Source organism: Bactrocera tryoni, chromosome 5 (assembly GCF_016617805.1).
Source record: "Bactrocera tryoni isolate S06 chromosome 5, CSIRO_BtryS06_freeze2, whole genome shotgun sequence".
Lineage (NCBI taxonomy): Eukaryota > Metazoa > Arthropoda > Insecta > Diptera > Tephritidae > Bactrocera > Bactrocera tryoni.
This window is the reverse complement of record NC_052503.1, coordinates 52,999,443-53,012,785: the sequence shown is the minus strand read 5'-3', so window position 1 is coordinate 53,012,785 and position 13,343 is coordinate 52,999,443. Positions and strand designations below refer to the sequence as shown.

At 35.9% G+C, this 13,343-nt stretch overlaps 1 protein-coding gene across 4 annotated transcripts in view; it reads left to right on the top strand.

Moving 5' to 3' along the window:
* LOC120778952 (nuclear hormone receptor FTZ-F1) overlaps positions 1-13,343 on the top strand; it is a 104,978-nt gene that overhangs the window by 71,257 nt on the left and 20,378 nt on the right. For 3 of the 4 annotated variants that reach the window (XM_040111021.1, XM_040111022.1, XM_040111023.1), the window contains exon 3: positions 11,009-11,491. In XM_040111021.1, coding sequence (XP_039966955.1) covers positions 11,009-11,491 — 483 coding nt within the window. Of the gene's footprint in view, positions 1-9,114; positions 11,492-13,343 lie in introns of those variants that run through there. The other variant, XM_040111024.1, reaches the window with a different exon arrangement.

The following is a 13,343-nucleotide window of genomic DNA, read 5'->3' as shown; positions in this document are numbered from 1 at the left end:
TAATACATTAAAGAAACACCTCAAAGCCATTAAATTAATTAATTGAAGTTGGTAAAAAAGGAGTCCATAAGAGTGCACAGTAGTCATTCAATGAACCCAGCACAGTTGGATTATAATTAGTTACAATTTTGAAACATAACTATCAGTCGAAAAAAATTATTCCAAATGTTTATATCGTCAAAAACATCATAATTATTCGAAGTCCAAGATGACAATTGAAATCAGATTATAGGGTTCTTACTATTTTTCGACGCACTTTTTGAAGTATAACTTGCTTTTTGCTTCAAAATATGCCTCAGAACCGCCAGATTCCTTTTGGTTTTCTCTGAATTTGTTTCCTTCGGGCATTCATTTATTGCTGAAAACAGGTTGTTAGGGACAAGATCTGAAGTAACTCGTGGTTGCGGTAACAATTGTCATAATTTTTAGTGATTTAAGACATGACCTTTATTTCGAGTGGGACGAAAGATATCTCCAAAAAGTTCCCTTGTTATTTGTAAAATATTTTTGGGCATGTTTTTGGTAGTTTCGTTTGTGGTTCACCTTTGGTCGTCATATAGTCTGTGAGGAATTTAGTATGCCTGGTATCTCAGAAGAAAACTCAGCTTGTGAAAAAACATAAATTTTGACAAAAAAGTACCCGGAAATTGTAAATAAAACGCAAAATATTTAATTATTCATCAATATTTATAACATATTGTCGCTTTCAAAGTAATCTCAACCAGATGTAATTCACTTATGCCAACGATTTTTCCAGTCCGCGAAACACTTTTCATAAGCACCTTTTGGGATGGCCTACAGCTTCTTCAGAGAATTTTGTTTTATCTCTTCGATCGACTATAAATAGGATTCACTTTCAGTTTGAGGAAGAAGAAAAAATCACACGGCGCCAAATCTGGTGAATATGATGGTGATCATCGGTATTCATTGTATTTTTGTCTTTAAATTCGGTCACAATCGAATCTTTTTTTAAAAAAATCAGCTTTATCGGGACGAGTTGACCAAGAACTCGTTTCATATCCAAAATCATTCGAACGGAATCCCGGGAGATGTCTAGCCCTCTTGTCATCTCTCTAACATTTGCCTGAAGATTTTCAAGGCTTTGTACCACTTACTTGTAGGCTTACGTTTTTAATAAAACTGAATCACCGTAACTCTTCCAACATTCGCAACAAATCCACACACGAAATTTTGTTAGAAATACAAAATTTGAGACGAACATTTTGTTCTATATTTTTATCTTTTGCAGAAATCGCAATGAACCACTGAGGTGTACCGATTTAAACAGCAGCTGGAAACAAACGGTTGCCAGATCGCGCTCATATTTAGCATAATAATTAAGGACAGTCTTAACAACTTAGAGAAATTAATTTTATTTTTTAAATATCATTTACGCCGGGAATTTAATTAGATTTCCCTCACTCTATTTAGTTATAACCCGAATCATGCCCTATCAGTGTAGGTATCTTTACAAATTTGGAAAACAACAAATACTTATTTTCTATACCGACATAAACTATTTTATTGTTTTTCGGATGTATCTGACCATCTATTATTTTGTTTCCGAAATTATTTTTAATAATTTATTTGTTTATGCACTTTACCCATACTTACATATTTTCTAAAGTATATTTCAACTTATTGGGTCAAAAACTCAATATTCGGTCGAAAATGGCTTCTCAAATTTTCTACAACGGTATTGTTGAAGTGTGTTACTTTTTCGCCTAATGTCGCTGAGTTATTTCGAAAACAATTTAAAACAAACTCCTAATGGTTTTCCGTTTTGTGCTGCGATATTTGCGTGTTTCGGTGCATTTCGCTCCATGAAAAGGCTAAACAGAACGCCCCAAATGAAAGGCTTACTCTTCCTAGAAGTACAAGCGAAAGCAAAATAGGTTATTTATGCGCACAAACACATACAAACAAATAAATGTGTGTATGCATATTATTGTCGGATAAATTTCTTTAGGCAGCAAATAACAAAAGAAGCCAACAACAGCAATCGAAAAAGGCAAAAACGCCGCTACCAGGCTGGATCTACCTCAGGCCTACCTACTCGACAAATTTAAAAGCCACTACTTTTGGTCGCACATTTAATTTGCTTTCAAAGCGCGCCGTAAGCAGCGAACAAACAAGTCAACTCACAAATCTGCTACTTCACTACTTAGTCAATCAGTCAGTTGACATGCCGGTCCTAGCGGGTTTGCTCCGCCGATGAAATGGCCTAGATATATACAAGTATGTATATATGTATCTATGTATATGTGTCTGTAGTGCAGGTAGGAAGGCGTGAGATGAATAAAGAACGGTATCTAACTATTGATTAAGGGAGATCAAATCGATGAAAAGATATCGATCCGACATAAACGCGAAAACTTACACATATGCAACTTACAAAATCTAGCCGATCGTTCGTTCGACACAAAGGATTAATAATACACACATACACATACTCACATGTATTACGTGCTCTTGGGTGTTTTTATAATTCAATATCAAAGCTACTTTTTAAAAGGCATACCGCTCCGCTGGTACGAGTACATATGTATAGGGTACCTCGTTAGTTGCTGGCACTCTGGCTTCAAAAGGTAAACAAAAATAAATCAAAAAACAACAGCTCACTGTGTGTTGAGCGCGCAACCAAGCAGCAAAGTCAAGTTAATCCAACTCAACTGGCTTGTAGACAACGATTACATATTTCACTTTCGCTTTCAACGAACTTTTGCACAGAGAGCGAGAGAGCGTACTGCTCAGAGTGCCTACGTTGTTGCGTTTCATTATACCCTGCAAGTGGATTGTAAATTTTTTCAGTAGGTAGCGCTTTATTACACACCTCATGGAATATGAAATGGTTTTAATTAAAAATTTCATATAATATAGACGAAGTTAAATTGAGCATATGTGAAATAGGTGTAAATGTTGAAAGCTGTAAATAATCCATCCGCCCTGCAGGTATTTACTGAATAACGTTTTCGTAACAGAAATTCACTCAAAATTTCGTTAAAAATTAGAAAAGATAGGAGCGAAGAAACTCCGCAAATCAATGATTTCGTCGAAATAAATCCAACTTCATTGGGGTTTTGTCACTTAACCCATTCAAGTTTTTAGTTTCTGATATTTTTTTAGTATTTTCGGTAAAAATAAATGTGAAGTTTTGATTTGTCAATCCCGTAAATTAAGCACCAAATGTTTTTGGTTTAATTTCATCTAAGAAAATCTTCTGATTAAAATTAGTTTAAATTATTTTTTCCAACAAATTTGAATCGAGTTTTTAAATTAAAACTAATGATTACCTTGAATTTAGTTCTTATCCCCAACCTAGGTTTTCAGATAAACTTTAGTATGCTTCTTCAGGGTAGTCATATTGAAAATGATAGGCTATGATGTTAATGCAGTTTCTGAAAGTAACTGTGTAGCACAGAGTCTCTTTGCAGCTGTCCAGCATCAAAAAATTTTTTGGGCAATAAAATAATATTTTCTCATGTTATCTCCTTTCCAGGCAGATACATATGTAGGAACTTATGTATATGTATTTTGGGCTGATATAAAAAAATATATCCATATATTTTCGTAAATAAATCCATACTAAAATTGAAAATCGCATTACGACATTCGACACAAATTTAAGGAACGATAAAAAATATTTTAGATATTAAATTTATATAGATATTATAATTATAATAAATCAGTTTCTGCGCTGCACTTCAGATTCCGTAATTCTTCACATTTTAATATCAAGTAAAGAGTGTGGAGTGTGGGGTATACTTTTTAGTTAGTTCCTCTCTTGTTTACCTTTGCTGCAAACTGGTTTCACTATGTGCTTTTTTGCTCAAATTGTTGTTGTGTTATTTTTTCATTTTTTAGCAAATTTCTGTTCGGTTACTCATGTACTGACTCCGCATAGCCCTTTAATTGAGAGTGAATGCGTTTCAGTGGACTCCGGAAATTACACTGTGCTTCATAAAAATGGTCAAAGTTTTGGTAGAATGGAATTAGTAAACAATACAGTTCTTGTATATCGGATCGCAATGAGTTGAATTTTTTAAAATGGTAAAAATCAAAAAACTATAGCGAAAGCGAATTGGTAAAGATAGTATTGACGTATATTAGTGTAGTGATATTTTAGTAAATGTGTTTATAAATGTATAACCTTTCGTTAATTTTGTACTTTATCATTTTGAATTCTGACTTCAGTATCCAACTTCAAGTAGTAATGTGCTATTAAAATTTAAATTGCAATCTTCAACTGTAAGATTTCTGAGATATTTATAGTATATATGTAGGTAAGACTACTGTCGGCAGTCCTTTTTTCAATAAAAAATTCAAATTTGAGTGTTTTTTAATAAGTTATTCTTCTTTTACTAGGTTTCATTATCAATCTCAGACTTCCAAATCTTAGGAAGCAATAAATGAGCGCTTGCCTTCGGATGGTTTATAATGTCAGATTTTGCTATAACAACGATATAATGACGATGGTATTCTTATTCTTATTCTTTGCTTTGTAATCGAATCAAGGTCTGTTTTACTTGTTCACTCTAATGAAGATGAATTTGCAAACCAGCTATTTCAAAATCTTTGTAAGACAATATTTGAACTATTTTTTAGCGAAGCTAGTACATTTTTTTGTTTTTCGACGGGTACAAAGTAATACAAAACAAAGGTTCTTACCGAGCACAGTAGAAACAATGATTATGATAGTTTCGCCCACTTTAGAGTGCGTTTGACAGCAAAATACCTTTAGGTGCTTCACATAGTCTCACAAATAATAAAATAAAATAAGTTATAACGATCCGAAAACATAGCGTTCAGCGTTGTATTTGCGTAAACTTATTTTTTTAAATTTACGATTTTATGATTTTACGATGCTTTATGACACATTGTGAGTACCCCAATAGTTTCGTGACGTAATGATTGAAATAAGGGGTAAGCAATGTTAATATTAAAGTTAGGCAGTTTATTTCTTTTATGACGAAAACAGGTCACAGCCTGGCTTGTATCATTATTGTTGTGGCCTTTACATATGTAGAATTTAAAAGACAAATACATCTTTGGCGTCAGGCTTCAGTACTTTGTTTTAGGAAACTTACTTTTTCGAATAAGTTTTTCTGATTCCGCTGCTCAGAGTGACAATTTGATTTACATATATTTTACCCAAGAAAAATAAAAATCAAGAATTTTTGAAGTACTGTAAGTGGCAAAATTAAAAGGGTCTTTTAAAAACTTTCGTTAAGCTTATGTGTCATTTTACCATAAGTTAACTTTTTGAAAGTTAGTGTGTCTCCTTCAAGAGTGTACTGTTTCTACCCACATAAACACTCATCTCTCCTCTACTGTATAGCTAGACACGTATGTATATGTGTATGTACGAGTGTTGGGAATCGCTCATTGAAAATTTGTTAATGTTTGGTTGGCGCAGTTCCCCCAAAAGCTTTTCGCTCATATGACCAGTGTGTGCGAATGTATGTGAGTGCCAATGGGGGCATACGTTCGCACTTGCTGACATACATAAGACTATGTATATTCGTGCATATATAAATTTCCATAAATATCAATATGTTCATTTTATTATGGCACATTTTTGTACATTCGTGTAATTGTACGATTTATTTGGAGCACTGAGAGAGTGAGCGCGCTCTCGCGAGCGCACTTAACAGACCCCGTTGGGTTTGTTGGTGTGGAGGCGCGTTTGGAGCGCGAGCGGGGTGGACTTAAAAATCAAACTAGAGTTTTACAACAATTGCAATATGAACGCTGCCAAAAATTGCATTGCAAGCGCAGCGACAGCGACAGCGCATTTAGCCGTGATGCCTGCAAACCGACAGCGCAATCGACGCAATGCATACGAAATAACTATGTACTGTCAGCGAGTTGGCTGTAGAAACTTGGCGAGAGTAAAGTAATATGCTTGCACTAGTTTGGTGCTTAGTATAGTTGGCGGCGGCAGCGGCGTCGACGGCACCGAGGTTGTTAATGATGACGAAGACGCCGTTGATTGCGACAGCGCGCCAATGACGACTACCGACGGCGCCGTTGCAGACTGTGGTGCTATGCGGCAGCGCTACGTACGGAGTACTGCGTGAATCCTAGCGTTTGCTTGGGTTTAGTTAATCGAGATTCGCGGTTGATGTTGGTCGTGTTTTCGGCAAAAATTTTCTGCTGAACTAAATACATACATAGTAAAGATAAATAATTTCAAATTTAATACAAAACAAAAATAACAGCAACAATAACAATAATGAAACAGTGTCAGCTCAGCGCTTCTTACCTGCCTCAACAAAAATATCCACAACTCGATATAAAGCATAGAAGTGTTTGAAACAAAAGTAAAAAAGCGGAAAAGCATTCAAGAAATGTATGTAAAATATCGCAAAATACAGAATGGTGTCAAAGTAGAAGAGTATTCATATTAATTTATGTGGTAGTTATTGAAATATTGAATTAAAGCAAATGAAATACGTATACATTCAGTCGGTTAACTGTAACGGTAACTAATTAGTGAAGATTTTGGAGAAGAAAACGAATTTTTGAAGCACTAAAACAGTGATACGTTTGGATAAATCCTATTTACGCGTGAAAGCATAAAATACAAAATAAAGCAAAAATAATATATATTTAATTTTGGAAAAATATAAAAAAAATATTTTTTGAAAACAAAAAAATCCAATAAAAAATCATTTTTACGTAAAAATTTATTATTTGAAGTAAAAAGATATTTTTTAAGTTTAAAAAAAAATATTTTGAAAAAAAACGAAAGTATTTTTATAGTAAAAAAATATATTTAAATATAATAGTTTGTCTTTTAAATTAAAAATACATAAAAAATAATAGTAAAAAATATTTTATTGTAATCAAATTACTATAAAAAATTTAATAATTCCAATATATTAAAAAATTAATTAACACCAAATTCAATAGTACCCAATAACTTGTTTACCAAAAGTGCCGCTTCTGCTTGTACAAGAACAGCACCGTGGATTATGTTCCTTGTATAAGTGGTTGTGTGCACTTTCCTTAAATCAAGCTCAATTACAACAATAACAAAACAAAAATAAATATAAAATCTAATTTTTAGACAGTCAATACAGTCGGAACTTGCATAGCAAATATTAAAATAATAACAACAACAACCAATAGTAAAATTCCCAAATAAACTAGCACTTGCAAAATTCTCAAAATAAATTAAAAAACATAACCCACAGCGCCAGCAAAGCACAGCGGAAGCAGTTAAGTCCGTGGCACGGCCACCAGCAACCAAAGCAACAACAAGCGTATTATACAAAAAATAAAAATTAAAAACAAGCAACTAATGAAACCAACAACTAAACAAGCTTGCCAGCCAAACACGGACCAAGTAGCCAACTAAAGTACACCAACACACACTGTGCAATAGCAGTTAAACAGTTGGAGCGAGTGAGTTGTGGCATGTGCAATATTATTTGCAACGGTAACGGCTAGCCAACTCCAACTAGCTACAACGAGTCGCGCGCCAGCATTGCAACAGCCATAGTTGCCGTTTAAAATTTAAAGAATAATAAAAATAAATCAACGAAAAACAAACAAAACTTCTAAAAATTTATTTTTCGTGTGTTTTCAAAGCTGGCAAATTGTGCAACAACGCGCAGCGCTGTGTCAAATACGAGTGACGCGAATGTGTGTACCTTTATTATTATTTGAACATATTTACGTTCTTCAGGCAACAACAAAAAATGGCACGCAGTACTTTATATTGTGGAAACGGTGTCAATAAGTCAGCATTAGCAGTGCCACAAATAAACTATAAAATTTTAATAAAGCTATAAATTGCAACAAACAACAAAAACAAGTCTTGTGTGTTAGATGTGTGTTCGTGAACTAAGAAACTAAAAAAAAATTACAAAGAAATTCAAAAAAAAATTTCCAAAAAATAAAATATATGTAAATTATACTTACCATAACTACAAACAGTAGTGAAAAGGCGTACAAAATTCAAACAAACCTGCCTCCCTTGCAACAATCCTCATGAAAACACTTTTACTCCAAAACTAGTAAATAGCAACTGTTAACGCAGTTGAGTCATAATTTGTCAAGTGCAACTTCAAAGTAAACCATCATAACCCTCATTACCAAAAACAAGCAAGAAAAGAATTAAAAACAAATCAAATTACAAAAGTGCAACTCTGCGTGTGCCTCTGCTGCAATTCAAGTGCAATCTCTACGCCAAACAAACACAAAAAGGCAAACGAAAAAGGCGAAAAAGTGTATCAGGCGCAACAATAACAACAACAATACAAACAGTAGCGCAAAAAGTGTGTAAAAAAATCGTAAAAGCAACAATAATAACAAGGCGAGATACGCAGTATTTAGCAATAACAACAACATACATGTATGTTTGTATTTGTATGAAAAACTGCAGAAAGTGTACAAAGAAGTTTTCAAAGCAAGTTCTGCTATAAGCCAACAACTCCCACCTGCAAATGCGCTAGCTGGTGCGTACACTTTAGAGTTTACTGAAAAAACTCAAAGAAATTACAACAAAAAAAGCAAAACCACAAAAAAGTAAAACAAACAGTGAGAATTAGTGATGAAAAATCGAAATATTACCGTACCTGCATATAAATATATAGAGCGCATATATAATAGTATGGATATAAGTATATTACTGTTGTTGTTTTAAGTGTTTATAAATCAATAAGTGTATGTATAACACTAGCATAATTTAAAAAATTAGCAGCAAAGAAGTTATTCAAACGTATTTTGGAAAAAAACGGAAATTTTGAAAAAAAATTGCTAGATTTTGTGGCATGCAACATCAAATTTCGTGCAAATAAAAGCCAAAAAGTCGCAGCGTTCGCGTTTAATGCTTTAAAACCGTAAGAAATTTAAATAAAAATTATTTAAAAATCGTTACACTTTAATAAATTAAGTGTTCGACGCAATTCATTACAACAAACATCAGCAATCAATCAACCAATACACCTCAGACGCACCACCAAAAGTTAAATAACAAGAAATCTATATTTAATTAATTAAAATTATTAAAAATTAATAAAAAAACGAATTTAAGAATACAAAAAATAATAATATCTAATAAAAATATTTGAAGAATCATAAAAACATACAAGAAACAAAAAATTTACACGCAAACTGCAACGCGCTACATACCTACATATATAGTCGTGCGTGAAAGCAAATTTTGGTAAAAACGCCAAAACTCAGTTTTACAACGAAAAATATAGTAATAGTTCTATTGTTGGTATTTAACAGATAAATTTTAATATTCTTTTTCCACACATTTATTTTTTTGTCGCTGTGAAGTGTGAAATCGCTACTTACAACAAGCACGTAGTGTTACAACAACAATACAAAAACAAAAAAGATCAACCAATTTTACACACAAAACATCAGAAAATAGTGACAACAAGAACAGACACAAACAAATTGTGCGAGTCAAATCGTCGCAGTGCAAGCCAGCAAGCTGAGCGCAACTTAAAGCAAATAAATAAGGCATAAAGCAAGAAATCATATTGTATGCAAAACAAAAGCACAGCGAAGGCATTTGCCATTTACAACTAAAGAAAACACAAGAAAAACGCAATAAAAACAAAACGTCACACACGAAAATTCCCAGCAACGCGGCAACTGCGCAGAAGTGTTCGTGTTTGTGCCGCGCCGCGTGCGTGAGTGTGTGTCAAAGAAGTGTTAATTTGTGCAGCGTACATCACCGCGGTAACATCGAATGTCAAAATATTGTCACCAACAACAACAGCACCCAGAACTGCTGTGACACATAACAGCGCATAGCAGTTAGTCACACAGTCAGTCAGTTAGTCGCTGCAACGCGCGCGCACTTAAACACTCACCGTGTACCTTTTACGTGCCGACAACAACAGCAATAGCAGTAATAACGGCAGGAACACCTCGAGGTGTGTCGTTTTGTAACATCTACACTTATTATCCACGCCCTGCCTAAACACAACCAACCCAACAACATACATAGCATCTAGCATAAGCGCACCTAAATTAGCTACCAATTACCTAAACGCTGTAAAAGTAGACCTCAACGTGAACTCAAACTACCTACGAACCTTTCTACCAAAACTACCAAGCTACCTGTTAGTCCTAGTGCGCACTTTATTGTTGTACGCGCGCGCTTACTAAACTGCCTACGGATTTATAACGCGTGGAATTGTCGTCCGTCCAAACACTTACAGCGCAACACACGCATACCATATATACAAACATAACAACCAACAGGAAGCGTTGCAAACGAATTAGTGCGAATTATTATTAATTGGTACTGAGCGCGCAGACGTTGGACGCTTACCGCTTACTTATACGAGAAGCGCGGCCGGAGCAGCGGCAGCTTCACGCATAGCTTTTGTCTGGCCACTACTACCTTTTTACGTGTTGCCTACGTACCAATTCGCTGCACATTCGTTTAGTGTTTATATAAATGTTGTGTGCGCTGGACGCGTTCGACAGTGCAATTGTAGTAGTAGCAGTAGTAGAGCGTGAAAAATGTTATTAGAAATGGAACAACAGCAAGCAACGGCGTCGTTCATATCGTCGCTCAATATGTCACCGTTCACCATGCAACTGGATCCCCAACAGCCGTCCAGTCCCGCCTTGGGTGGCGCAGGCGGTCCCAATAATGGACAGACGAACGCCAGTTCGGGCGCTGCAGCCAATCGCAGCAATACGGATTCGAATGCCTTGAGTGGCGGCGACGCGGATTATAGCAGCTATGCGCTGCACTTGAGCGCTGGCGGTGGCGGCAATGCAGGCGGTGGCAACAGTGATGGCAGTGGTGCCACAAATACGGGCAGCACACATCATCATCACCATCATCAACAGCAGCAGCAGCAGCAGCAGCAGCAACAGCATCATCAGCAACAACAGCAGCAACACTATCAAACACAACAGCAACCGCAACAACTGCAGCAGCAACAACAACAGAATATTGCCAACAACCCCAACTTTTCATATTCGTACATTTATAATTTTGACTCACAATACGTATTCCCGACAGGTTATCAAGACAATACGTCATCGCATTCGCAGCAGAGCGTTAGCGGTGGCGGTGGTGGCGCTGGTGGTGGCGGCGGCGGTGGTAGCAGCACCAGCAGCAATGCCACTAATGTTGTGCTGCTCAATGGCAGCAATGCGAACGCTGCTGGCGGTTATATGACTCTCCTGCCACCGGCCACGTCGAGTGGCCATATGGGCATGTCGTCGGGTGGCACTGGCGCTAGCGCTGGTGGCTCCGGTGAGGGCATCGATTTCAAGCATTTGTTTGAGGAATTGTGCCCCGTTTGTGGTGATAAAGTGAGCGGCTATCATTATGGCCTGCTGACGTGTGAGTCGTGTAAAGGTTTCTTCAAGCGCACCGTGCAGAATAAGAAGGTCTACACGTGCGTCGCCGAGCGTTCGTGTCACATCGATAAGACGCAACGCAAGCGCTGTCCCTACTGTAGATTCCAGAAGTGTTTGGAGGTTGGCATGAAACTTGAGGGTGAGTACAAGCAATATATACTTACATATATATATACTTATATGTTTATAGCGATTTATGAGATTATTTGTAAGCGTGTGGAATCAATATATGAAGGTGTGTGATCTTTGCGAATGGCCGTGATGTTCGATTTATTCTATTACAACTATTTGTTGTATAAAATTTAGATTAGATAAAAGACTATGTTTCTAAAGTTATACGAAACCACCTAAATTCGACTGACTGACGGAGTTTATTCGAGAATGCTTTGATGTAAATTACATAGTCTTCAGTGTAAGCTGCTATGGGAGCATGCTGTTCTTTAGCATTCGCGTTTCCTTCTAATGAGCGTTGTACAAAAAAATATTTATTATTAATCGAACTGAGTTAATCAGAGCTTTCTACATTCCGTTTCGATGCCAACCACTTGAGCGATTCCGACAAATATCCTTAGTAGGTTTTCAACCAAAGAAGAATGTTCTTTATTCTACTGATTCTACCGAATCAATAGGACCTTCTTCAAATAATGGACGCTGACATGCATTTAGTTGAATTGGCTCGCTTATAAATCGCTGAAATTAGAGTTGTAATAACCGATAATAAGTCCTATGGTATACACTTTGAATCGGTACCTCAATACCTCGTGGTTCGTCATTAGTAATCATTAGCGACAAACTACCTTATTTTACTCCCGCAAAATAAGTAGTTTTATCTTGTGTTTCAACGTGTGTTTACCAAAAAACTGGCAAAGCACTTGTGCTTGCTTTCTTCCCTTCTCTTGTTGGTCATTATGGTCACTTTAGAGCCGTCCAAATCAAAACCGACCTAACAAAAGATATTCTTTGAGTGATTATAACAAATGTATACCAACATATACAAACTTCGAAGAAAGCCATAGACTTCTTCTTCTTCCTGTAAGACTTTGCAAAACTTCCCGATAAGATGATTAGTTCAAGTTTTTTAGGCAAGTCCTTTAGGTCGAACAATTTTATTAACCTTCTCACATTCACTTAAAACTTCCTTTTAGTTCATCTTCGTTCCATCTTAGATACCAGTACGATATCAATTGTGCTTACAACCTTCAGATGAAAATTGTTGCATTATAGAGCGATAGACCTGACTAACAATGATGATAAAACTTATGGCGCGAGACCGTGCAAGCCCAATCAAAATTCGAAGGGTAGGGTCTCGATTACAGCATTTTTTTAATCATATTTTCCGGGTTTTGAGCTTCTTCGTTAAATTTGATATGTTTCTTGGCAAAACACAACATAAATTAAATTAGGCCCTACAAGTTTTAATGAAACTCTGGAATGTTTTTGTACCTTCGTGAGTACATTTTTCACCTAAATATATATATTATTAAGGAACATTCGGCATGAACACCCAGTTAGGAAACACATTTTTACTGATTTATATTTTGGACTTTGTTAAATGACAAATTGTTGTAATATTTAAATGTCAAAGTGATTTTCCAGCTACTTCTATTATTTAAATCCGAGAGCTCAGGAGAGTTGTGAATCTGTTCCTATACTTTTCTCTCCATCTCTCTTTTCTTTTTCTATATTTTGCCATTCAAAATGCATAATACCTCTAAATCATAAATCCTTTCGCCGTTATTGTGGATCGGCCCGCACGAGGATTTATGATTTCACTCAGTTGTTACCGTTATGCGCCTTACACATTTACACGAATACAAACAAAATAGAAGAATTTAATCGATATTTTTTGTTATTACTCAGACGCGAGTCGCTCATTGTTGGTCGCCCAAAGCCCAACTATGAATTGTTGGGAGCATGGTGAGGGTGGCGATTGCGGAAGGAATTCAAAATGAAATGTGTGGTACGCTGATGCACCAGTCGCAGGCACACAC